The sequence below is a fragment of the Pseudopipra pipra genome, chromosome 5 (assembly GCF_036250125.1).
Source record: "Pseudopipra pipra isolate bDixPip1 chromosome 5, bDixPip1.hap1, whole genome shotgun sequence".
NCBI lineage: Eukaryota > Metazoa > Chordata > Aves > Passeriformes > Pipridae > Pseudopipra > Pseudopipra pipra.
This window is the reverse complement of record NC_087553.1, coordinates 15,604,599-15,632,115: the sequence shown is the minus strand read 5'-3', so window position 1 is coordinate 15,632,115 and position 27,517 is coordinate 15,604,599. Positions and strand designations below refer to the sequence as shown.

Genomic DNA, 27,517 nt, shown 5'->3' with positions numbered 1-27,517 from the left:
GTTTTTAAAGGCTCACACTGGATTTTGCTACATCACTTCCTACATTTTAAAGTGTGAAAGAGCTAGCTTGGTCTTTACCTACAATTTAAAACTGTACTTGAATGTTGTTACCAGTGCTACACCCAAGTCAAAAGCACACAGGTATGCAGGAAAATTTCAACTATCTCCAACAGTATATTCGTACAGCAGTAAAAAGCTCCACAGATCTTTGAAACTCATATGTCTACTCTACAGTATCCATTTAATCAGCAGAACTAGTAAAGAATAAGTTGGAATCCTTTATTAGGGTTTGCTACTGTAAATGAACACTTAATACCAAGCAAAGACTATTTAGCTTATATTTCAAACTGGATACTCAGAAGTCATTTCACCTGTAGAGATCTCTTCCAGTTTCTTTTGCTTCAGTGGTTCACATTTTAACCAATCTTCTTTTTTACTCTTGACACCTAAAAAGAAAATTTAAAAAAAAATTTGGAGCCTTCCTATATCACAAGTTTTGGTCTCTATTCAGCATCAAGTTTTAACATATATACTAGCACATGCAAAAGGAAATTCCCTTTGGGTGTGAAAATGACTGCAAGGGCTGCTATGTGCAATTTAAGATTTGGCTTTATTTAAAAATCAGATACAGAATTTGACATAAATATGCTTCACAATGCACCATGTAAGATGCTGAAAGATTTGGGACAGGAAAGAAGAGGAGGGAAAAGGGCAGATTAAAGCAACGATGGCAAAGGTTATGGGGACTTTGTGCAGGATATGTCAGACCTAAGCTCTCTCTCTTCCTCAGTGGCATAAAAGATCCCTCCCTCCACTGTCTGCCCAGCCAGACTTACGTATATCCAGGTGAACACTGAATACAGATCAGATCACCTTTGGTAACTATGCCAAAAGAATCTACTTTCTACAAAGAAGCCAAGCTGTTCTTTTTCAGCTTAACACACGGCTATGGTCTGTCAGAGAACTAGCTATGATATCTCAGCCTTCAGCTTCTAGAGTCTCATGTAGCACTAAATCTGATGAGAAACTTGTTTAAACATGTCTTAAAATGGCTTTTGGTGGTCTCTTTGTAAACACATGCTTTCTTCTTCCCAACACCCCCCACGACAAGTGTATCCCATGCAGGAATGTCCTGGGAAGATGTCCTAAGGTGTTTCATCGGACCTTGTTAACCCTTTCCTGTGAAGGGGTTAACCCCTTCCTGTGTTCCTGTAAGCCCCTTGAGACTTCTAATTGGTTAACCTGTGATTCTCCCTAACCCTATAAAAGTAACATTCCCAACAATAAACTCTCTCTTGCCTTCTCTCCACGCCCGGTGTGCTATCTCTGTACCAGCCATGGGACCACGTGGGTGCTGGGGGGAGGGGAGGGAACCTCTCCCCTCCAGGCTCGGGGCCTGAGAAACCCTTAATGCTGGAGTTGCCTTTCCCCATCCCTCAAGACGTCGGAATGGTTCTTCAGATGGAGATGGAACTAGAACTGGGCTCCCCCACGTCGTGGGTGGGGAAAGGGATCCAGAACTGGTGCCACCGTGTGAGGAAACGAATTTACTGAACTCTTCTATGAAGATAGGTTGATTCCTAAGGCACAGATGCGGGAATCTGTGTTCCCCGGCGCCCCGAAGTTTAAGCGGTTCGGAGTGTTAGCAGACTGCAGCTGTTTTGAACACTTCATCAATCCTCCTGACACAGGTAGGAAGCAAACTTCGGCATACTCCCTAAACCTCTCCCCCTGTAAACCTGTACCTACAAGGAGCGTGCATGCCTCTTTAAGAGAGAAAAAGAAAGCTTAAAGAACATATTTAATTCCAACCGCAAGTCATCTAATAAGACTGCTTTGCTAACCTGAAAGATAGTTACCACGCCAGCATGGCGAAAAAAGGGTTAAAGCTGCTAGAAACAGCTCCGCAGCAATCCCCCTGCACGGCTCCCGGCCCCGGGACGGCCCCGCCGTGCCGCGGCTCCGGGGAAGCCCCGACATCAGCCAGCCCCGCTCCTGTCTCATGTTTCCACTGTCTGTAGTTTCAGACAACATGAACTGAAAAAGGAGTACATACTTCTTACTTACAAATTAATAATCAAGATAGCGTCATACCTGCTACAACGACTTTATCTCTTTCCAGGGAATTCTTCACAGCTAAGCTTTCTTCGCCACTGGTTGGATTTCTGAACAGTATGTCTGGACACAGCTTAAACTCAAGTACTTCCTGCTTGCATGGTTTCTCGACTGCTGAGGCAGACGCATCTTTTTTCGAATCGCTGTTTTGTGACACTTTGGTCTTTCGATGCCAGACGGGTCTGACAGGTGATGTCTCTAATTTTGTCAGGTATATGCGTTCCTGTGCCGTACGTTTAAATGCAACCCTGTTCAGGTAGTGTTTTTTTGGCTCCTTTTGAAGATGCAACTTCAGTCTGTTATTTCTTCTATTTATGTATAGCAGGTTTTTATCAGGAAACATTTTCTCAGAGCACTTGTCTTTGTTTTGACCATCGAGACGTCTTTCTTTGTTGGAAAAGTAGTTTTTAGACATGGGAGAAGATAGAGCCCTTTTTCTCTGTAGTTTAAGCACAGAGTGATCTGCTAAGGAACTCTTTGGTTTCCAGACATTTTCTCCATTCAATCTTTTAGCTCTGTCAGAATTTATCATGCAATTATGTGCAATTTGCTTAAAATTCTTTCCTTCAGATTGTTTCGGTCTTTCATCTTCCACCTTTGCTTTCTTAAGTTCTCTCTTCCCCATCAGGTTTTCCTTCATCTTCCGTTTGTATGGCTGCTCCTGTGAAGGATGAACTTTCACAGATTTATGCGGAGAGTATTTTATGTTTTTTGACTTAAAGTCTACAGCGCCAAAATTTGAGAACCTTACAGCATCAGCTCGGTAACTATTCAGCTTTTTATGTTTTATTTCTTTATTTTTATGTTTGTCTTTCTCTTTGACATTAATTCCTACATCTTGCCCAAGCATCTCCTTTTCTTTACTACAGTTCTGTCCTTCAGCTGAGTTCTCTTCACAAGTTTTAATATTTTGCCTTTGATTGACTTCAGAGTGCTTAATTTCTACAGTTTCTGATTTCATAGATTTGTGAATGTGCTTTTTGGATTTCGTGGTCAAAGCTGGTTTGGTTTTATCTCTTGAAAATAACTCAGTTTTGAAAACTCTCTCCTTCTTTCCAGATGCCTTTGTCATGTTGTCTGCATGTGTGTGACCAGTTTTCTCCACCAATTCTTCTGAAACTGTCTGATGTTCGTTTCTGTCAGAATGAAATTCTTTGCTTGGCAGTGGGGTTCCTTTGTCACTTTGCAGCTCTTCCTTCTGGCTGCTGCATTTATACTTATCAGCATCTTGGTTATCAAAACAATCAAGTGGTCCAGTATTTTCCTGTTTTATTGTAGGCAGTATGTGTTCATTATTGATGTTCAGACTAGGTTTTTTGTTCATTGCAGAGGTGTATATGCAAATATCTTCTTTATTTTTGCTAATACTGGTTTGGATTTCTTCAGAAATTGTCTGGGTTCCCACTGCACAGTGTTTTTTTATTAGGGCATCAGATTTACTGTTGTTTTCTTGTCTCTCTGCAGAGCTACTATTTTCAGCTTTTGAAAGTTGATAATCATTTTTCTCTGAACCAGATGTTCCTGATTTACTGGGACAGTGTGGCATTTTACATCCTACAGATACACAACCCGTTATTGAACAAGCTTCATTTTTTTCACCGGAGTTGGAATTTTCTTGTGTTTTTTTTTCCTTCTCACACAGACTCTGACTAGGCAGAACACTGCCTTCAGGGTTCTCCTCAGCTGAAGCCTTTTCTGACTGTTGACTCACTGCTCTCTTGTCACTAGAGGGACACTGTTTGTGTTCAGGAAACAGCTCTTGAACCTGATCAGAGCTTAACACTGCAATTTTTATCTGATTTACTGGGTCTTTCAAATTAGAATTCTTGTCACAAATTTTAATCTTTCTTTGAGGTTGATTCTCCATCCCTTCAGCCACAGAATGACTTTGTGCTGGTTCTTTTCTTAGCATATCAGCACTTTGAAGGCCATATGGAAACTCTTTCACTAGTTCAGACAGCTGATTTTTTAGGTATTTACAAGGTTTTTCTCCAAAAGAGTTTATTTCTTCCTCTGTGCTATTTTTAGTGGGTATGGCATTTTGTTTACTGTGGTCTCCTGGAACAGTGGATGCATTTGTTTCAGCAGTTATGCTGATAGAAGAACCTAGTGAATGTTGAGCTAACTTCTGGTTTATATTAGCAAGATTTTCTAAGCAATTTTCAGGATGCTTGAAAGATGCCTCAGATGACACGTTTTGTTCTGAGGTAGAAACTACCTTAAGAGGATTGCCACTGCTTTCTTTGCTTTCTTTCTCTAAATGACTCATTGTGCTACCATGCAAAATCTTATCCACTTTACTCATGCAGCTTGATGATTCTCCCAACATCTTTAGCAGCAAGCTCTCTTTCTGGGGAGTGCTATTGCTCAGCCCATTTTTACGCAAGTCCGGACGTTGTTCCTTTTCCCTTGCATCAGATCCTTTTCCTTCTGATGTATGTGTCTCATACACTGACCTGAAGATGCCTGCTATTTGTGGATTATAAAATTTATCACCTTCTACAAGAGAACATACACTAGAAATACGAAACATCTGATCTTCCAACACAGCTGTGGATGTATCTCCTGTCTCTAACATAGTTTGCTTGTCTTTATGATCTCCTACACCTTCTTGGGAGATTTGACTAGAAAAATTTATGCCCGATTCAGGAAAAGAAATCTTGTTTTGTAATTCAAGTTGCAGATTTTCTCTGGTATCTTGTGCAGATTGACTAACCTTCCTTTGGTTTTCATTATATGAATCATTTCCATTCACACTGGTTTTTACTCTTCTGTTTTCATCACCTAATTTGATCTGTTGCAAATGCGAGTCCACTTGCTGTTCCAGAATACAATCACTGGGTGATGACCAAGCATTTTCTATTGCTCCTTTGTCAGTATTTGCCACATTTAAACCATTTTCCCCCGCTTCTTGCAAGTTACATGTGCTCTCCAAATCAATCACTGGATAGGTTTTATCGTCAGATGATGGGATTTTGTCTGCTTGCTCACTCTGTGTTCTCTGTTCAGAAAGTACTAAAGGAGAAACAACTGCAACCTGAGGTTCAAAATTTTTTATCAAACTGGAAGTCAGTGTATCAAGTTTTTGTCCTACAGAGGTAGTTGTTATAGGCAACACTGCTTCATCCATACTAACCAGAACATTATTTTGTTCTCTCTTTTTTGTGTTTTGGCTGGAGGGTGAAATCTGATTTGCTGTGGGGCTTTCGCTTGACTGGTTTTTTTGCACATTTACAGATTCTGATGAATGCTTCTGCCACAAGCTCAGACATGCAGTTAGCTCTTCCATAGTGTAAGTACAATTGATCTGTTTACAGGATGTATTTTCAGTAAACGGCATTTTTTTCTGAGCTACCTCATTCTGGAATTTAGCTTCACCAGATTTAGTTATTTCCGATACAGGAGAGTTTGTGTGAACCACAGATGCCTGCTCACCTTTCAATCTTTCTACGTTCCTCTCACTACTGTCTTTTTGCAATCTTCCACCTGAGACAGATGTATCTACCATTTGTTTGTCATTACACAGGAGACTAGTCAGTATTTTATCAGCAGTAGCACCAGCTGTCTTCTCTTTCAATGCATTTGTGCTACTTAATACAAACTGAAGAAACGATGAGTTCTCGGGGTTAATTTGCACACTCTTTGATGCAATTTTGACAGAGCTACCTGCTTGACTAAAACATGAAGCGTTGTTCAAGGAAACTGCAGTTTCTTGAGAAGAGGCCAAGGCATGAACATCCTGTTGTTCCACGGTGGGAGTGCTCTCAGGATTATTTAACTGAGCTGGGAGTTTGCTCTGAGAGGGAATAGGAGCTAAGCTTGATGGAAGGCTTCCCTGCACCACCTGCGGGTTACTTTGAGTCCCCTCTAATCTTCTGTTATCAGCATTGGCTAGATTTTTGTCCTTTCTTTCTTCATGTGAAATCTTAAGTGCTTGACTCTCTGTCATCATTGTTTGAGTTGAGGAAGGTGGTACATTTTGTTTGGGCACCCATGGAAGACAATTAGCAGGAGTACACTGATAACTGTAGGGAGGAGGGGGAGTGCTTCTGTCATGCTTTGAAGCTGCTAATAATTTTCTTTTAAAAAGTCTTTCAAGCAGGGGCCAGTTTTTTTTAATACGGTACAGCCTCTCAGCGTCCCAAGCTGGTCTGTCCTTTACAATTTTTCTTTCATCTGCTGATGATGAATAAAGTTGAGAATTAACAGGTCCATTCATTAAATTACTGGTCTGGCTTTCTTGAACTGAAGGAGGATCACTCGGTGGCTTTGAAGAAAGAGCTTCTATTTCTTTCACAATATCAAACAGGTCTTCAGGAATGCCAGAGGATGGCACAGTCATTTCATTAAAAGAACCATTTGCTGTCACACTTCCATTTGAACTACAGAAACTCTTAACTGATTGACTGACTTCTCCATATTGCTGCTTCTGACAGTGTTGCTGAATGCTGTTAAAACCAGAAGAATTTTTTTGATCCAGTGGGCTCCTCTGTTGGCGAAGGGTGTATCCATTAGATATGTTTTGTACTTTCTGTGGTACACCTATTGAAGATTGTGTAGCAGCTCTTGAAACACAGTTGGCAGGACACAAAGATGGTGCAGAACATCCTCTAGGAGCTTGTGATTCCATCTGACTTGGCTGAAATTGTGGGAGCTGTACATTTGTTTCAGTATTTTGATTCACTGAGTATGAACCTTTGCACTGAGTATTGGACTGAAATATATGGTTTTGGACTTGTTGCCCGGATGTACCAAAAGACACAGAATTATTCTGGGAATGAGTGCTACTTTGATATAATGCTGCAAATCTCACAGAATTTTGCTGCAGTATTTGTGGCTGTGCAGTGTAAGTGTTTGTAGCAGCATACTGAGGTCCCTGATGTACACTCCTCACACTATTTCCAGCATTCATTTGAGAAGACAGGGGAGGTACATTTCTACAGGAATAACTGTAGGCATTAGAGACTGGCCAAGAAGTCTGAACCATCTCTGCCTGAGAAGGTGACTGCTGAATGGGAGGTTTCTGAGCTGGTACATACATCTGTTGATGTTGTTTAACTGAGTATTTTGACATAAAAAAATTATTACCAGTCACAGATGCTCCTGGTAAGGTCTGATCAGAAGTTTTGAATCCTTCAGCATTCATAAGAGGGAAGGCAACCTTGACAGCTGGCAGATACACAAACTGGTTACTTTCAGCATAAGTGCATGCATTTGTAGAGGAGCTGGCATTTGTCTGAGGAAAGGCATGTCCATTAGAAAGCAACTGAGTGTGATAAGCTCCTTCACTTTGAAGGTTCATATTTGCATTAGCATTCTGGACTGGTCCTCCATTCCAGTCCATCTTCTCTTGATTTCTTTTTCTTCAGGTAAACCCAAAATGCTAAAAAAAAATGCTTAAAAATATTAAAATCTTAATCTTTTGATCAAAACCTATTTCACTTACTAAGAAGTGATTCAGAATGCATTATGAACAGAACTGTTGAACTTAAATTGCTAGGTAGGAGAGCAACCCCACTGGCACATCCCATGGACATCAATGCTGTCAATGTCCAAGTTGCATAAATTATTTCCCAGAACGCTGTTAAGGTACAAAAAGAGCAGCAACTAATAATCCTATTGACTGTCTAATGACTAACAAAATCCTCACATTATCCTGCTAATTCTATTATCATTCAACTTTTTAATTTAACAATAGATGGCTATATTTACCTTCTCATCCAAAAACAATGGAAAAAACCCCCAAGGTATTTGTACAACAGGGCACAATGAGCAATGCTTAAGAGCTGAGCATGAGAAGCACCAGCAGAATAAAATACAGGCCAGAGTTTTCAGATGAGAAGACCTGATTTCAGTTATACCTTCAAATAGAACAAAAAAAAATGAAAAAAATGAACTTGGGTTTAGTAAAAACCTCTCTCAAAAATGTGGCCCACTAGTTTTATTTTAATTTTGAGGAATATAACTCTGCCTCTAGTGAGCTGTAAGGAAAGCTCTCATAATTCTAACGCTGTAGCATTAACTTACACAGCTGGGAGAAGGCATGAAGCATGGAGATGACATCATCACTTCTACTACTGCAGTACACACACCTTCAGGAGGTGACAAAGTGAAGTACTGAGGCCTGAACAACAGGCCCTGAGCCAAAGTTGACCTCTAGATGAACCTTCCAACTAACATTATACTTATCTGTGTATCTCATCATGGCTGGGCTTCGCAGTTTTAGCCAATGAGTAGATACACAGATCCCCCTAATCTGTGTATCTACTCATTGGCTAAAACTACATATAATTGTTAGTGAAATACATAGTATGATAAGACTACACCTGTGTATCTGCTCATTACCAAAATACATGTGCTTTTTAGTAAGATATATTAGTATCTGCTCATTACTAAATAATATTTTATCTGTTTATTAATGAAATATGTATGATTGTTAGCAAAATATGACACTTCTCTTTCCGTATTCAGAGACTGGTCAAGGCCATGGAAGTAGATGCCTGGCCTTGTTTAGCAGTAGATGGTCAAGGCTGACTCCACTGGTTTTCCCCTTGAGCCCTGGGCCAAGCTTTGAGTGGAACCCAGGAGGAGAAGGAAAACAGATGTTTTTCCACACAAGTAGTTATGTAAGCTTGTTTTTTCAACAGTATAAAAGCTGGACCCTCTCACAGCGAAGATGGAGACCTCACCTACAAGTGGACACACTGCATAGGATTTCCCAGTTACCGGGAATGGTTCTTCAATCCCTTGCTGTGACCGGGACTCCCCAGCTGATGTGCAGATCTGGACAGTGGTAATGTATTAGGGTAACTGGTGATGTATCCTTCCTAATCACTATAGGCACTCTTTGTAATAATGATTAGGTGCATTACTGGCCTTATCCTTTTGTAATTCTTTGCTGTTTTGCACTATAGTAAAATTACACACTTGTTCCTCAGAGTTGGTGTCTGTGTGTCTTGTGCTGACCCTCGTTCTCGTTTGGCAAAACACAAAGTCACGTATCTCTATGTCTCCATGTGTTATATTACAGAATGTACATACATTACCAACTAGCCCAACTGTGTGAGCATGTTACTCTGTAAAGTTGTTAGAGACAATGGCTTCAAAGCCAAACTTTATTTCAGTCTTCAAAATGACAACCTACAAGCATGAATGCAGCCTGCATCTCAACAAGTTCCTCTCAGTATGGTCAAATCCAGCTAGGACATAATAAACACCTTACTTTGTGCAAGGTATTAGACAGTTTCTCAACAAAATGTTTCATGCCACTTCTCCCAGATAACCCAAGGCTCCTGACTTTCCTTCATGGCCTCTTTTAGATTTTAACACTCTTCTGATTTCAAGCTTGGGAATCAGAAGTTTCACTCATATCTAGCCTATAAAAAATAAGACTCAGTGTTACAATTTTCCAGGTGTTATTTCAAGATTCAAAGATAGCTCTTTCTTCACTCTACCTTTTACCTCCTCTGCTCTCATAGGACACCAATAACAAAAGAAAACCAGAAAACAAGGTTGCATATGAAATCAGCAAAAAACAGCAACAGCAGTGTTAAGGCAATACTTACAGTGATGCAGGAATCTTAGATGAGACAACAGGCTTCTGCATCCAACGTAAAGATTTCAGACTGCTACTGTTTCACTGGGTATTTCCTGAAAAATGATCAGAGAATAAAACAACCATGTCCTTGAATTAGATAACTGTTGAAGAAATTTGAGACACATTTTCCAGAAACATGACTAACGGAGGCAAACAAGACTAGGATGACAACCAGTAGTAAATGTAAAGTCCTTGCTAGAGGAGGAACTTTGACTACATGCAACACACAACTTCACCAAGAGTAAAATCCAATTATTGTCACTATCAAAACAATAAAAATGACTACAACCTTGGTTCGTCAATCATCATTATTAGCTGGATTACGAAAATTAAGTTTGCAATTCTCATCACAACCTTAAAAATTCTTTAATAAAGCCTATAAAAGCTTTAATACAATGAAACACGCTACTTTAAAAAGCGATATTTGGCAGAAAGCGCTTGTCTTAGGAAGAACATTTGAGAAGTTCAGTGTCAGCACAAGACTCGGAAAGATAACAAGACGACTACTGATCACACATGCCTGCTTCAGTCGTTCAGCTGCTACCTTCTCACCTTAACCACAAGCCTCAGAAATCATCAGCCACGACTACACAGTGAACTGTCAATTTTTGATGGACAGCACATAAAAAGGAATGATGACATCCCCACTGAATGTAGAAGTAACACCACAGCTCTTTAACAAATCTACCTGACTAAAATGCTTACCCCCCTAGACTTCTCCATCAGATAGTTTTAGGTATGTCTCTGGCCTGTGTCTTATTTAATGTCCCTAAATCTCTCTGTGGAGACACCAAACAGAGATTTGAGGGGAATTCAGGCCACCTATATAAAGACCAGCAAGTCCAACTGTTACGGCTGTTCATTCCAGGGAAGAAGGAATAATACACCTGTTAGGTATGGAGAGGTGAAGTTTCCCTTGATCCTGTGGAAAGGAATTAAGTTTGAGCATACCTGAAAGCGAGATTAAGACACAAACGAGGCCAGATGTTGGATTCCAAAATAAGTCAACTTTATTTTCTAAAACAAAAGGAGAGGAGAGGAAGGAAATAAGGAAAACATAAAAGTAGGAAAAGCCAAGAGAAATTACTAGAAGCACAGAAGGGGTTATGTGCTGGTTTAAAGGTAAACCAGCAGGGGAAATGAACTCAACTCAAAAGAGAGATTATAAGTCAGAATAACAATTTAATAAAATAATACAATAAGTACGATTATACAGACAATTGGTTTTAACCCACAAAACCCACATGTATAACTCAGCAACCTGGGGCATGAACAGAGTGGTGTTCTTTGGGCCCCCTGAGTCCAAAGTAAAGGGAGAGGGGAAAAACCTGTTGGTGAGAGTGCTGTTGCAGTCTGGTCAAGAGTGGTGATTGCAGTCCGGTCGAGGGTGGTGGTTACAGTCTGGTTGAAGACTGGTGGTTGCAGTCCAGTCGAGAGTGGTGGTCTCAGTCTGTTTGAGAGTGGTGGTCTGCAGTCTTCCTCTGGATCCCATGAGTGGTTGAAAATGTTCCAAGACTCCAAGATTATATATTCTCCAGTTCAGGCAGGAATGCTCAGTACTTCCCTCAGGGCGAGGAGTTCCACAAAGGGTGTGAGGACAGAAGCACCCTCCTATCTCGCAGGCCTCTTAACACCCAGTTTATAGCCTGAGTCGTCAGGCTGCTCTGGGAAGAGGGTGCAAATAGTCTTGACAACAGTTTCTGGAAAATGGCATGGAAGGCTATAGAAAACACAGTTTTGGGTTACACCCATCCAGTGATGAACTGGTCCCAGCTGTTCTAACTAGGACAGGTTACCACCACCATGGGCTCAGTACTGGCTTGTAGATTTAGTTCTCCATGGTGGTGAGATCTCCTTCTGGGGAGGGCAAGGAAGACAAACCCGTCGACCTGTCCCTACCACTTTTGTGTTGAATTCTCATCTCCCAGTCAGGTACAAAATCAGGGTCCTTTTATACCTTATCAACCATTATTGGGCAAAGTGCTATCAGTGGGACTGTAGTCGAATCTTCTGTTCTTTGTGGTTGTGTTGTATGGAATATTTCTTGGTAGAAGGTATACTTGGTAGCAGTTGTATGAAACACTTCCTGGTATCAAGCCAAAGAATGAGACCACACAGCTTGTACCCCACTTCACATTCCTCCCCAACGCCATGGCAACACAACCTGACCTCCATCTGGCTTCCATGATCATCATGGGCTTCATCACATATTGAGCTTTGCATTTTCTTCACTGTTTTATGCTTCCAACACTTCTCACATACCCCTTTCTAGGACTGCGTATGGAGATTCCTCCCTTGGGGACACCTCCAAGGTTACTCCTCAAGGCTGAGCGAAAGAGTTATGCCCACAGGCATTGGTATGAGTGAGTAATACCAATCTCTGCTCAATTATTTTGCTAGCTTTATTATTGTTGCTTCAATATATAATGCACTGTAATTACAGTTACCTATCTAGACCGTGTAGTAACTAATTCTGAGTGAGTCCTTTAATCTAACCAGTATTATCATCAATATCATCAGTATTATCACCTGTTCAATCTGTTTAGATGTAGAGAGGCAAGGTTTGTCTTAGTCCACGAATGTGGAGAGGAACTAGGTTCTAAACATTCCCACAAGTGAGATTAAGGTACAAACAAGGCCAAATATTGCATTCCAAAACAATAATTCAACTTTATTTTCTAACACAAAAAGAGCAGAGGAAAAGAAGGAAAATAGAAAAGTAGGAAAAAGCCAAGAGCAACTTCTAGAAGCACAGAAAAGGAGTTACCACCACCATGGGCTCTGCTCTGGCTTGCAGGGTCAGTCCCTGGTCTCCTCACAGTCATCTTCTCTGGTCCTCTTTTGTGATTTCTTGTCCTGTAGTCTTCGACAGCAAGGAAACCAGAAGGCAAAGTGGCAGCAGCTCCCGCAGCAGCAGCCCTCCATGCCACATTAGGTACTGCTAAAGTGTCCTCATATCTTGTACGAAATTCAACAGAAACATGAGTAACAGTATTTTAATTAAAGAACAGGTAGCCTCTGAATGCCCATGAGCTGGTTCCCCAAAAAATACCTCATTTGGGAGGGTGAGTGTCCTTGCCATGTAGCATTTCTCTGACTGCATTGGACGCTTTTTATTTAAGGCAACTTTTTTGTAACAATTTTTTATTAACAGTACGGATTTCTTAATAAAAATACCTAATTTTTAGCTCTTTCAATTAAAATAACTACTTTTTGATTACAGCAACCTGCCTCCAGCAGGTTTTCAACTAAAGCAACTTGCCTCCTCTAGCTTGCTTCTTGCAGTCTTTACCCAACCTACTTCCTCCTCCAAATGCAAATGTCAAGTCTCCTAGGCTCTTTAATTGTCATAAGGCCTGGGTTTTAGTCAGATGGCCACCCTCTCTATTCCTTGCTGTGCACACATTCCACCTGGAATTGGAATACGAATTACACATCCAACGTTTCTCCTAAAAGTATTGAAACAGAACAAGGCCTGAAGAGTTAACTCTGAATGCATGCTGTGAGCAAAGAAACAAAGAACCAAGATTCATGGACTAATGGAAGATAATATTTTACCAAAGAATGCAGACACAGTGACACGAGAGAACATAAAGTAAGAGCACAGGAAAACAAAGAGCACTAAAAATGCTAACATACATATAAAAAGACATATGGAAGGAACACAGAGAGAGATAAGGGGAAAGAGAAGGACCAGGGTCCAGAAACTCCTGTCAAATATCAGAAATTCCTGCCAAATATTAGAAACTTCTGCCAAATACATGTTGGAGTCAGCAGAATTAAAGAAAGTTCAAAAGTTTACCTGAGGGACAATAGCAAAATGACGACCCCCAAGGCTGAAGTAACAGGAAGTACCACCAAGATTCTCCCCAAAATTATGACCCCGCCCCTGACTCTGCCTGCTATGAATATTATAACTAGATGTTGCAATAATATGAATATGCATGTAAAGATGATGTAATCTCTCTCAAAAATTGTATAGATAGTTTGACTTTTCACTGATTGCTTTGGAACTCTTTGTCCAGCACGAGCTGGGAGTTCCCCAACGTTGCCTGTGTAATAGTCAAATAGACTCGAGAATTTTAATTTGAAAATATTAAAGATCTTATTAAAGGCAAATAAGCAAATCAGTGCGCTGGGCGACCGGGGAAGTCTCCTGGCTTCACCAGCGGTCTGCAAAGAACAACAACTAAAACTCCATCTTTTATACCCTTCGCAACCACCTCCCCCTCAGTCTCATGTCATCTTGTCATTGGTCCCTGTTTCGTGGGCTTTGTCCTGCTTGGTTTCTGCTTCGCAGGCTCCACCCACATTGGTTTCCATTTTGCAGGCTTTTTCAGCATTGGTTTCCGTTTCACGGGCTTTGTCCTGTTGCTGAGGGAGGATAACCACTGATTCCGTTATAGTCTTTAAGGTCAGCCATGTTGAAATTCTCTTAACGGAGACAGTAGTTTCCTTTCACAGTTCTTGTGGTTTTTTTACCTTTTATTACTTCTTTCCTTATAAGTATACTTAAAACAGACACTTTAAAAATAATAGGATATCTTATTCAACTTATCACTATAGTAACATAGCTTTTGTGGTTTGACATTACCTATAGCCAGTCTAGCAGAATATAAGTTTGCGGTTTGACATTTCTGCAGCCTACTACCTAGCAACTCTGGTAAAATGTCAGCTTAAACTTTATTAGACAAAGCCTAATATTATTAGTAAGTCATTTACCCTTACCTTTGTTAGTTATTATAGCACTTATTACAAACTTTATTTAACAGTAAACTTAATTTGATAAGCAAATTCTTAATTCAGCTTTAATCAACCATTACACCTGAAATAAATACCTCGCTGCTTAAAGACTAAAAATTGTCTCTGAGCAGTTCCATTGCGCCTTTTGGGGCACAAAATTGGCGTCACCAGGTATACATCAACTCCTGGGCTGTTTTTGCAGGGTGCACCACTGGAAGCACAGTCCTTCACATCCATACTGGGAAAATTTGCGGCTGAATTCTTTGTGAAGAAACATAGGCTAAGCCCATTCATGTAGTTTGGCTGTAGGCCAGATTCGTTCCTATTCTTCTTGTCCCATGGCCAAGGCCATTTTGAACGCCAAAGTAGATGTCACTGCTGTGATCAGAGTGGTGGCAAACATTGACACCTATAAATTAAGTCAACTGCAGTCCAAGAGTAGCAGATGAAAGTAAAGAAAACTTTAGCCCAAGCCTTTAATTTACACAGTGACTACTCCACTGCAAAATCTTCACTTTCCCTTACAGGTATCATTAATTAAGTTGGGACTAGGACAGTGGTTGACCAAGAACACTATGCTCTTATGGCAATGTCCAAAACACAGTGATTGCACGTTATTACTAAATCTTTTGGGATAACCGAAGGAACATTTCCTCAGCTCTGAGCTGCCTTCAAGCAGCCAAGGGCATGAGCTGCAGTATCTGGAATCTTAAGAGAAGGTGACAGAGAATCCCACCTGCTAAAACTCTTAGAAGCTGCCCAGAATAATTGCACTGACACCAAATGACACCTGCATGCCTGGCAGCTCTTGGTAAACTTTACATGTAATGCAAACACAAGCTTAGCTGTTGCTTATGTGTTGACCTAGATTGGAGATGCTACTACTAAACAAATCTCCTCTGTCTTATCTCTGGATTTACACCAAGACAGATCTGTGATCCATCCCACAGATTGAATAAAGGCCTGGCACCAAAATTAAGAAATTAAGAAGATTAAGAAGAGAATATAGAAGTTTGCACCCCTGATATCAAATGGGGCTCATGCATGAAGAGAATTCTCCTGGGAGAGTCTGACATTTCTCAGTACACTCTAACAAGTTGTTTCCTACCTCTCCAGAACATGGACTTCAGCAAACAGAAGATTCCAAGAATTGAATAGACAATAATTCAGCAGCAGGCCAGCAAAACTTGGCTCACCCATTTCTGCTTTTGGACTTGCAGCAGGCAGTCTCATTTAACCTGAAGCATTTAAAATTAATTCAGTATGCTTGACTTATGGTGTCATAGAAAGACGGCCTAAATCAACTCAACGTGCCAAAAGGAAAGAGTTTGTACAGACCAAGAATTCTTGTTTTCCTCTGTTCATAAATGTATTTTAGATGTCACAGCAGCACCAGCATACAGGGGTTTTCTTGCCACAGGAATTCTTAGCTGTTAAGTAGGAGATAATTTGTTGCAAATTACCTAAATCTCAGAGTGACAATCAATCACAGAATAGTTACATTACCCTTAAGCATATAAAGAGTAGTCATTTCTCTTTGCAGATTCCCATTCTACCATTTCCAACAGCCTATTTCCCACTTTGGCCTATTGACTTCTGATGAATCCTTACGGGATTCAACCCAGAATCCTCAAAGAGCAACCTGATGTCATTGCAAAGGCTCTCTCAATGATTTTTGAGCAGTCTGGGGTATCCAGAGAGGTCCCAGATGACTAGAAGCTGTTTTCATGGGCTTCCCTTATAGAATCCAGACTCCAACTCTCATGTTGACAAGACTGGGACCATCACCATCAAGAAGACCAAAACAAGAAAATCAGTGGGACGCCATCGGAATCCACGGAGTTGTAATGAGTAAGCAATGGTAAAATTTACTCGTCAAAATATATATATGTACTTTTCATATATTATAGCTAATGCTTTGTTGGGACTGAGGAGTTGTGAGCTGTGGAATAGTTAACTGCCTTGTTACTATTATAAGTTGAGACAGTTTCTAGTTGGCAATATAAAGTATTTTGCTTTACTGAGCACGTATACTATAACCTGTTTTTCTAAAAATATTGTCTAAGTGTACTCATTAGGAAAAGAAGAAGAGAACAAGGATCAAGGAGTCAAGGATAAAAATGATAAAGAAGAGCCAAAGAGAACATCTGGACACCATATTCATACCCAGCTCCAAGGACATTTGAGCTAATTAAAACTACTAATTGAAAGTACCTGGCAATTAAAATGGGCCTGCAACAGAACAACCAGAACGAAGCCCGTGAACTCAAGCCCAATGAAGAGCTAACAAGTGACTATGGGAGGGGAGTTGAAAAAGTATAAAAGTTACTGTTTGTCTCTATTGAGCTTGCGGGCCGTTGGAAGACCAGGGGTCTCTCCAGGCCGCCCAGAGTGCTGATTTGCTTATTTGCACTTTATATAAATCTTATAATAAATTTTGTTGCTATATTTTGATTTGGTTTATTTACCTATAACAGAGTCATGATATTTTTCTACTTAATCTCTCTCTCTTCCTCTCCACCTGCCTCTCTCTTTTTCCTGTTTCTTCCTCTCTCTCTCCAGCTCACATTTACTGTCAAATAAAAATCTGTGCTATTGACTTCAGCATATGGTCTCATTTGCACCTTAATTTGGGCAGAGACATCTCTCTAATAGTTTCAATAATTGGATCATAACACTCATCAGATGGGATGAATACCCTTAGGCCTACGTGTGAATGTCCTATGAGCATGTGACTGTGAAATACCCTTGGGAGATGAGGGGAAGGAGAGTTTTACAACTGAGGCACTTGTGTAAGGGAAGATATTGGCATGATAAAAACCACTATCCCACCTAGCAGGATCTGCTTCTTATCAGCCTCCTCCATTATTGGGCTCAAAACCTAAACAAAGGTTGGTTTGTCATGGTCATCCTCTGGTGATGGGTGCTCACCAGCTCTGCACCTAGGCTGTTCTTATGCAGATCACATCCAAAACCTCTCCTCTCCTTTAGCTGGGGGGTGCAAACCTGGCCTCAGCAAACCATCCTGCTGCTTTTGCAAACAGCCAGTTGTTTGAGTCATTAACAATTAACATTTCAGACTCTCACAGTGACCAGTGACAGGACTCAGCAGGCAACAGCATGAGGCTGAGACTGGGAAAGTTTAGGTTGGATATCAGGAAAAGATTTTTTACCCAGAGGGTGGCTGAGCACTGGAACAGGTTTCCTGAGGAATTGGTCAAAGCACCAAGCCGTCTTGGAGTGTCCTGGTTATGGCTAAGAAGTGGACTCAATTACCCTGATGGGTCCCTTCCAACTCAGCATATTCTATAATTCCATGACTTTGTTGCCCTAATGCCATCTGCTGCTACAAATACATTTATGGGAAGGGCCTGTTTTACTCCTATAACCTTTATGCTGTATCAGACTCTCCTTCACAGCCTTCCTTTCTGTTTTTAGCATTGTCTCCTCCAAAGACCAGGACTTTTAATGTGATTTTATTTAGTATTATCCAACAGTATTTTTCAGTTAGTTAGCAGGGTTGGATGCCGCTGGATCCAATTTTAGTCTCAGGCTTGGACAACAGTTTATGTATAAAGGATTATACCAGGTGTAATCGATCTTTCATAGAACCTTGCCCCGCAGGATAAAGGATGGCAAACAAAATATATTTATAGTATTTATGTTTATTTAAACTTAAAATATTTATGTCAATTGATGATGACAATGATTAGACCAAAGGACTTGAATGATAATTATCTAAATTATCTACTGCACAACACAGAATCATAGAATAATTTAGGTTGGAAGAGACTTCTAAGATGGAGTCCACCCACTGCCAAGTGCCATGTCCCTAAGCAAGACATCTACACCTCTTTAAATACCTCCATGGTTCATGGCTCAACCCTTCCCTGGGCAGCCTGTTCCAATGCTTGACAACACCTTCAGTGAAAAAAGTTGTCATGATATTCAATCTAACCGGCCAGTTCCCCCGTCCTATCGCTTGTTACCTTGGGAGAAGAGACTGGACGCCCCTGGCTGCAATCTCTTTCAAGTAGTTGCAGAGAGTGATAAGGTCCCTCCTGAACTTCCTTTACTCCAAGTTGAACCCCAGCTCCCTCAATTACTCCTCATCAGATTTGTGCTCCAGACCCTTCACCAACTTTGTCGTGCTCTTCTGTGGAGTGGCTGCAGCACCTCATTGTCTTTTCTGTAGTGAGGGACCCAAACCAAAACAGAGTATTTGAAGCGTGGCCTCAGCAGTGCCGAATACAGGGAGATGATCACTGCCCTGGTCCTGCTGGCCACAATATGCCTGATACAGGCCAGGATGCCATTGGCCATCTTGGCTACCTGGGCACACTGCTGGCTCACGTACAGCTGGCTGTCAACAGCACACCCAGGTCCTTTTCCACCAGGCAGCTTTCCAGCCACTCACTTCCGAGCCCACTACATTGCATGGGGTTGTTTTGACTGAAGTGCCACATCCAGCTCTTCACCTTGTTGCACCCATTGATCCAACCCGTCCAGATCCCTCTATAGATCCCTTCTACCCTCAAGCAGACAAAAACTCCCACTCAACTTGGTGTCACCTGAAAACTTACTGAAGATGCACTTGATTCCCTCACGCAAATTGTCAATAAAGATATTAAACAGGACTGGCCCCAACACTGAGCCCTGGAGAACACCAGGTGACCACCCACCAGCTGGGTGTAACTCCGTTCCCTCTCACTCCCTAGGCCCAGCCATCATCCAGTTTTATACCCAGCAAAGACTGCACCTGACCAAGCCATGAGTAGCCAGTTTCTCCAGGAGATGCTGTGGGAAAAAGTGTCAGTGATTTTACTGAAGTCCAGGTAGACAACATCCACAGCCTCTCCCTTATCTGCTTAGTGAGTCACACTGTCATACTGATGGCAGAAAGGCACAAAAGGAGTTAACCATGGCCTAGTTGGTATTCCTTGCCCTGCTGAGCCAGGAGAAGGTAATTGCCTAATGTTTGTTCTGCCTTGCTAGAAGAACATTATAGGAGCAGTGGTTAATGTCTTGTTCTGTTCTGTTTACTGGACCAAAATCTTATCATAGAAAGAATGCTAGGGACTGGACCACAAGGTAATAAATTAAGTAAACTATACATTTGAATTAGATATAGGAGGCCCGGAGCCAGGATTTTGCTAGCTTGAAGAATCTAGGTCATTCAACAAAGAAAGCTGAAAAGTTCAACCCTGAGGAAGATGATCATGATGACCACCAGGGGGATGAAGGCTCGCTGTCGACCACCGTAGCGAAAGACTGCATATGCACCAAAGAAAATTCTGGAAAATCTCCGCCCAGAGACCAGTGATGCCAATTTGTGCCCCAAAGAAGGTGCAGAGAAACTGCTCAGAGATAGAATTTTCAGTCTATAAGCAGGAGGTATTTATTTGCTGCCGGGGAGCAGCCAGGTCGCCCTGGACAAACTGTTCCGCTCGAGAAACTTACAACTGAGCCTTTTATACACTTTTTGCCAAGCAATTACATCACATACTATGAATATTCATTATATTGCAACATCTACTTTTAATATTCATAACAGGCGGAGTTGAGGCGGAGTTAGAGGCGTGGTCTTTAATTTGGGGAGAACTTCGGTGGTCGTTCCTGTCCTTCATCGTCATGAACTCAGTGTCCTTTCATCATCATCATCTTCATAAACTTTTGAACCTTCCCTAATTTGGGTAGTTTCCTTGTGCATTTGGCAGGGATTTTCAGTGTCTGGCAAGAGTACCTGATTTCTTGGCTTGTCCCTTTTTTTATCTCCCTTTGTTTTCCTTCCATATGTCCTTTTTTGTGTGTGCTAGCATTTTTAGTTCTTTATGTTCATGCTTATGTTCTTTCATGTCAGAGTGTCCTGTATTCTAGTGAATTTATTACCTCCGCTATTTCTTAATACTAAGTTCTCTATGCCTTGCTTAAAGCCTGCATTTTCTGTTTAACTCTCTCTAATCCTTACATTGCTCTACTAAATTTGCTTTCCAGGTTTTACCTGGCTTCACCAGCCTACTTATTAATATGTATATTAGAAGGTGTAACTGTGTACCTAAAAGCTCCATGACCTTCCTCAGTATAGAAAGCTATTACTGTTACTAAAGTGCACGATTTATTAAATCATTTTTTTCAAAGCTAGCTTAATAATTATAAAGGAGAGACTGATGCTGCTCACCCATACTTATGACCATGGGCAAATCTCTTTCAGTCAGCCCTGAGGATAACCTCAAGAAGCATCCCCACTTAGATGATGAATCTCTACACACGCTTCTAGAAGGGGTGTGCTAGAAATCCTTGCCATAAATAAGAGGGCTGGGCTTTTATAGGATAAAGTGATTGACCATCAGTACTGTGTTGTTAGGCTGGCCATGCTAGCTCAGCAGAATAGTTCATTTAAAATAAGTTATTAGTACTACCACTCACTGGTTCCTCTATGAGGAAACACCTGTCAGGAAACTGGTTTCTTCACATCCTCATATTGTTTCATTTTGTGGTGATTCAGTCAGGCTGGTCTCGGCATTCTTCAACACCGAAAGCAGCATGACCTTCATCACTGGCAACTTTTGCAAGTAGGGTGATGTTCAAGCTGTTTCACCCCTACTTAAATAGAACATCCTTCCATGTTTCCAAGTTTAGTACTTATGTTAAAAATCTGAAATTATGTTTCAATAAAGATGTTCAAGGCCGGACTACTGCTACAGATTTCTACTTATCACACTTTACAGCAACAACAGTGAAGTGTAGAGAAACGAGGAAACGCTTCAATTTCTGAATGTGCCTTAAAACTTGGAGGGAGCTTGGAAGTTCTGCAGTTGAGAAGTTAAAATTATGTAATTCAATTTTAAAACTTATTCAGAGACGGCACAAAAATCAAAAAAACAAAGAAAAGGCACTTCATGGCATTTGGCAACTGATCCAGAGTCCCACAGCTGTAGAATTGCAGCCAGCAACAATGCCACAAGTGTCACGGAAACTGTGGTCAACAGGGCAAGAGGAAAGAGGTCATTCTTCTCACCAGGAATGACATAATCCAGATAAACACCATGCCACATACCAACAACCAGAACCGCTAGATACAGAAAAATCTGAATTTGTCATAAACAGCATCTAAACTAATCTCAAAGAGATTATTCTGAAAGATAAAAGTGAATTTTGTGCAAGCACTATGGACTCCAGGCATTTGGAAGAGCCATGCTTCAAAAGGAATTTTAAAATTCTAGTTCCCCATGATACCGAGCAACATATCGACACAAACAAACGAGATGTCACTGCTCAAAACAAAATGAAATCTCCAAGACTGTATTTGATTGCTTGATGGTATCAACCAGGAATTTATTGCTTACACTTCTCAGGGAAAAACTTATGACAAACAGCTGTAAGCCTGAGAAAGTAATTTTCAAGAGAAAAGCAAAATATTTGCAGGGAAAAGGCATTAATAACAGAGACAGGATTCATCACACAAATTGACCAAATATTCTGTTCAGAAATCTACAGATGAAAGTTCTTCTAATACTACCATCAGACTCCTTTATACAGGAGTATCCTTGCCTCTATAGTATAGCTCATGTATATAATTGAAATACATACCTGTACACATCTATAACTCATGCTTTTCTAGTTTTGAGTACCATTATGATGGAAGAGGTCAGCTAACAATGAATCAGAGTCAAAAGTTGCTGCTTCTTGGATGGAATGACTTTTATTTTAGAAAATGCCTACACCTCTCTGCTACAGCTGCAAATTTTCTACTTACCATCAACACTTCACAGAAACAACAGTGAAATTCAGAGAAACCATGAAACATGCTTCAAACTCTGGAGAATTTTCAAGTTCTAAGGCACATTTAAAGAACTGTCTTACACCTCCAGTATTTGTAGACATCCCCTTTTAAAAGTACTGCTCCCTTATTATTCAACACCTAATGACTACTAATTGGAGAAAGGTTTACAATTGACATACAGAATACTGGCTGAACTGCACTGAATTTCAGCCATGGAGATTTCTCACATACTAGAAGAGCTCTTTGGCATATTTGCATTTTATGGAGATCATTTATACCCAGGATGAAGGTATATTACTAGCTTCAAGATCACAGAAGTGTTTATAAGAAGTATAGCTTCTCTGGTGAGTGATGAAGTATCCTGTATATGTAAGTTATATTATCAATTCTTCCATTAAATGAGCTTCCTTGTAATTCCTTAAAGTATAAAATCCTACAGCTTTTTCGCTCTACATTTCCACTGCCCATTGCAGATGCAAAACTGTTGAGAATTAAAACAGAAACACAAATGATAGTCAGAAACATCCTAGTAACATCTAGCAATCAAACGCGTGAAAAAATAAAAATCCATTCCCTGTCAGCAAAGGGAAAGTACTAAAGTTCTGTGAAAAACTGTGGCTGTAACAGTTTTAAGTATAGCCTAGAAAGACCTGAAGTAATTAAGACAGGTTGAGAAGCTTACACTTTCCCCAACCCTACATTCTTCCTCATTTCTACATCTTCAGTTGCACCAACCAATGCTACTACTTGTGGTGTTTCAGGGTGAACCAGATTAGACAATACAACAGCTTCCACAATTTCACTTAAAAAAAACAAACAAACAAAACTTACTTCAGCAATCTTGTTAGTGTGTTTCTTCAGACAAATGTGGAACACTCGTTGAAGAACAGGAGGTTTTCACCGATCTTTTCTCCTAGAAGGGACAATAATCAATAAGCTGCAAGTGCTACTTTTTCCGAAGGAGCAATGACCTGTACCAACAATACCACTGGAGAGTCTTCCATGCCCCTGATTACTATTAACACATCAGAAGATCTCCTGGCAGATTTTGAAGTCCAATTTGCTGTGAAGCAACAGTTTCCTTTTATTAGTGCCCAGAATCAGTTCATGAAGGTAAATATTAGCAGTCACCTAATCCTAAAACCACAATAGGCATTTTCACCATTTTTCCTTGTTTTTTCTTTTTTCTCTCCTCTTCTTAAGCGTCACCAGCAGGCTCTGGTTTTTCACAAGCCCTCACAGTTAGCAAACCATGAGCTGCTCTAGGAATTAAGATAGTTGAATTGCACCTTCTTGGCCTCCTGCTCCCCCCTTTACTTTTTCTTTACTGTCTTCAGTGACCCCTTTCAAATTAGGGGGAAGGCAGTATTGCTCTCTGATGATTATTGTCTTTAACAAAGAGAAGAGAGGCTCAGCATCAAACTAACAGGTTAATTATTGTGTCGATTAGGAGCAAGAAAGACCACAAACGCTGCGAGAAACTCTCAGATCTCCAACCCACTGCTCATGGCTGCAGAAAACGAAACTGAGCAAGCTCAGCACACACAGAATTTAAGAAAACACTTGAAAACACTTCCCCCGCTTGCCAGAAGCCAAAAGACCCAGTTGATGGCTCAAAAAGTAATAGTAAGCAGCTCAAGTGGTCCATTATGGGCAAAAGAACTGCCTGAGAAGCACACCACTCTCATCTGGCCACATGCATATTGCACCTCTACTCTATCAAAAGGGACTAAGCCAAAACAAAAGGCCTCTTTTGATTGTTTTTTGTCAAACACACACAGAAAAAAAAAAAAAAAGAAAAAAAAGGCAGACAAATTAGTTGGGAAACACCATTAAGTGTAATTTTTAGAAACATATAAATATAAAAAATAAAAATATTGTACTACCAACTACTACCGTTGCCTGCAGAAAACATCTAAGTTGATAATTTGTTGGCTTTTAAAAAGTGTTTGAAAGACAGCCTCCTGCAAATCAGAGTATTTCACCGATTTACAACTATTTTTCTTGAAGGTCATGGGGGAGGAGCAAGAAAGCATCTGTGCTGTAAGTAGAGAACAGAACCGAAATGACAAAATAAAAGTGCTTCTAAAAAGCTGGCAGACCAATGAACTGGAGAAACAATTTTAGCTTCTGTTTAGAAGGAAACTGAAACACCCCCTAACAGACTTGGTATGAATCATGCTGTAATGTTTTCTTCTGCCAAACATCAGACAATACATTACTTCCTGAAAAAAAAAAAATAAATACTGCTTAAGGTTGAACTACAAGGAGGGCTTGATTCTTTAAAGACTGAAGTGCCTCCCAACTCACTGCAGTGAGATGACAGTGAACTAATGGTCCCCGGTAAACATCTTCAGAACTACCTCAGTGAGTTTGCCAAGACTCTGTGCCTTGAGACTTTTATACTGACACAGCCATCGAGACACTAATATAAAAGTGATCACCAACCCGAGTCTGTTTTCTCTGCCAGGAATGTGTGTCTAAATGTTTTGGGAAGCTGGCTAGTTAGTTCATGGGAGCTGGGTGATAAGAGCACAGTCAGGAGTTTTGATGTTAGTAGCAAGTTACTCCCATCATTCTCAGATGCCAGGGGAAGAAAATATTTACCAGGACTCACATGAGCTGGGTTTGTTTTCTAATATTTTTAAGTCCTCCCAGGAGGCTAGTTAGGAGTGGGGAAATGGCCAACGTTACCACAGAGCTCCTAGAAAGAGTTGAGTCAATCTCCTAACAACTTCTAGGAAAACAACCACCAGCATTCCTATGGGCTTCTGAAACACATCCAGTGCTCCAGGGGAAAATCTACTCACGTTCTACCTGATGCCTATTTTTTATTGATGCCAAGAGCATATGAAGCATATATCTCCTGAAGCACATAAAGAAAGTTGCTAAGCGTTGATGGGGTACTTGCATTTTTTCTCACATTTCTACCTGCCTCGGTAGATGGAATAAGCAAGACAATTCTTTCAACTACAGTACTCGGACAAGCCAGAAAGCAGAAACACCAAACCTATACCTCTTAAAAATCTTTTTTTTTTTTTTTGCATTTAACATTTCTTTTTATCCTTTCAACCACAATACAGGACTGCAGGTGTCCCTCTCACACAAGGCGGAGCACCAGCTCCTTACCGCACACCTTGTGATGCCTACTGGAAAGGCTGAAGCAAAAAAATCACTAACATCGGACTTGCATTGCAGAGCTTAAACACAAGGGACTTGTCTTCCCCACACTGCGAGACCACAATCCTGAAAGCTATCTTTTTTTTTTTTTTTTTTTGGTCGGCTTGTTTTTGTTTTTCCCTTTTTTTTTTTAATATTACCTCTCAATAATATCTCCCTGGACTGCCATACCCTATGGAGAAATACAGTAAATAAACTTCTGCGTCCTTAAGGCGATCGGCGGTGGGGGGGATGTTTCTGGAGCCCGCGGATCGCATTGTCCTTGCACAGGCACCCGCAGGACTCTTATTATATCGACGTTAATCGGTTCTGCGAGACCAGCGGGTCCCGCTACGAGACAAGCACCAACCTGCCAGCCGGACCCCGCCGCTCGCCGCCCCCCCCGAGCCCCACCGACCCCGCGGCCGCTCCCGCCGGGGCCGCGGGCGGCTCCGCGCGGCCTCCCCCGCTCCCCACCGCGCCTCCCCGGCCCCGCCGCGGCACCGGCCGCCGTGGCCGCCCCGAGCCCTCCGCAGGGCCGGCAGCTCCCGGGCAGCGGCTCCTCGCAGCCGCCGCATCCCCGGCCCCGCGGGCGGAGCGGAGCGGAGCGGAGCGGGGCGCGGCACGGCCCTCGCTGCCCCTCGCCGCGCTCCCTTCCCCGTCCCCCTTCCCCTCCCTGCCCGCCGCCGCGCACGTCCTCACCGAGCCCGCAGCCGCCGAGTCGCCCGCAGCCAGCGGCCGTCGGCCCCGCTGCAGGCGGAAGGAGACCCCGGCGCCGGGGTCGGGCGGCGGGGCTGGAGCTCCGGGGCGGGGCGGGCAGAGGGAGAGGCGGGGCCGGCGCTTCCCACCGCCCCCTCGGCCCCGCTGAGGGAGCGGCACAAAGGCAGCGGGGCAGGGCCGGGCTGGTTGTCTTGTGCCCGTTGGTGCAGCGCTGACAGCGCCGTCAGACCGCGCTTTCGGTTTCTCAGAGCCCTCCAGACCGAGCTCCTCCTCCCTACCTCTTTTCCTGCCTCCCTTCCTGCCTTCTCAGGTCTCCAGTGGGATCCCCCAGCTCCCTGCTGCAGGCACGTCACGTTTTTTTAAGAAAAATACCGTGGTTCTTTCACATCCTCCCACGAGTTGAGGCACCAGCTGAGGCTTCAGTTAGAAGAACTGGGGGCTGAACAAGGCCCTGTAGTAAAAGCTAGGTAGATGGAAAAAAATATTTTAAAAAAAAACATATTCAAGCAGCACAGTACTTAAAGATTATTTCACAAAATTACCGGAAGGCTATTGTAATGAGTGAGTAATGATGAAATAAACAATTTGCTCATCAAATTATATTTTAAATTAATATACTTTATACCAATATAATTAAAGCTTCGCTTTGGCTGAAAAATCATAAGTTGCAGAGTAGTTAACCATAAGGCTGACATGACAAATTGTTATGCTTTGCTAAATGGGTATACTATATCCTGTTATTCTAAAAGTGTATTGTCCAGGTGTACTTATAAGGCAAGGAGGAGACGGATAAGGAGCAGAGGGTCAAGCACAAGGACAATAAAGAGGAACCAGGACTGCCATCTGGAAAGTCCCACATACCAGACCTCAAGGACAGCGGACTAATCAAACTATTGGTGGGAAGTCCCAAGCAACTAGACCGAGCCTGCGAAGGAAGGACCAAGCAGAACGGAGCCCGTAAACCTAAGTCCAACAAAGAGATGACAAGTGACTGTGGGAGGGGAAATTATTAAGGGTATAATTGTTGTTGTTTGCTTGTTGTGCTTATGGACCGTGAGCGGAGTGAAGGTCTCCCTGGCCGCCCAGCGCGCTGTTTTGCTTATTTACACTTTCAGTAAATCTTACAATAAATTTTTACTACTTTTCAAATTTAAATATTTTGGTTTGATTTAACTACAACAGCTATTATCTGCTTAAAAGATCTAAGTTAAAGTTTTGAACAGGTGACAACACTATACTGAATAGATCTTACCTAAAGTTCGTATCCTGAGTAGCAGTCAGGGGCACAAAGCTCATTATATAGCTGTATAGTAAGGGAAGGTAATTTTTATTAAGCTTTATAGCTAAGCTGCGTACTTACACAAGCATCAGGAAGCATGTCTCCAAGCCAACTGGCGTGA

At 41.6% G+C, this 27,517-nt stretch overlaps 1 protein-coding gene across 1 annotated transcript in view; it reads right to left on the bottom strand.

The window, feature by feature from the left end:
- RESF1 (retroelement silencing factor 1) overlaps positions 1 to 26,226 on the bottom strand; it is a 28,266-nt gene extending 2,040 nt beyond the window's left edge. The window contains exons 1-5 of the mRNA XM_064654656.1: positions 26,100 to 26,226; positions 23,070 to 23,151; positions 9,681 to 9,765; positions 2,095 to 7,498; positions 372 to 446 (exon numbers count right to left, since the gene is read on the bottom strand). Of these exons, the coding sequence (XP_064510726.1) occupies positions 372 to 446; positions 2,095 to 7,459 (5,440 nt within the window). The 5' untranslated portion in view covers positions 7,460 to 7,498; positions 9,681 to 9,765; positions 23,070 to 23,151; positions 26,100 to 26,226. The remainder of the gene's footprint in view (positions 1 to 371; positions 447 to 2,094; positions 7,499 to 9,680; positions 9,766 to 23,069; positions 23,152 to 26,099) is intronic.
- Between the last annotated feature and the right edge of the window lie 1,291 nt (positions 26,227 to 27,517).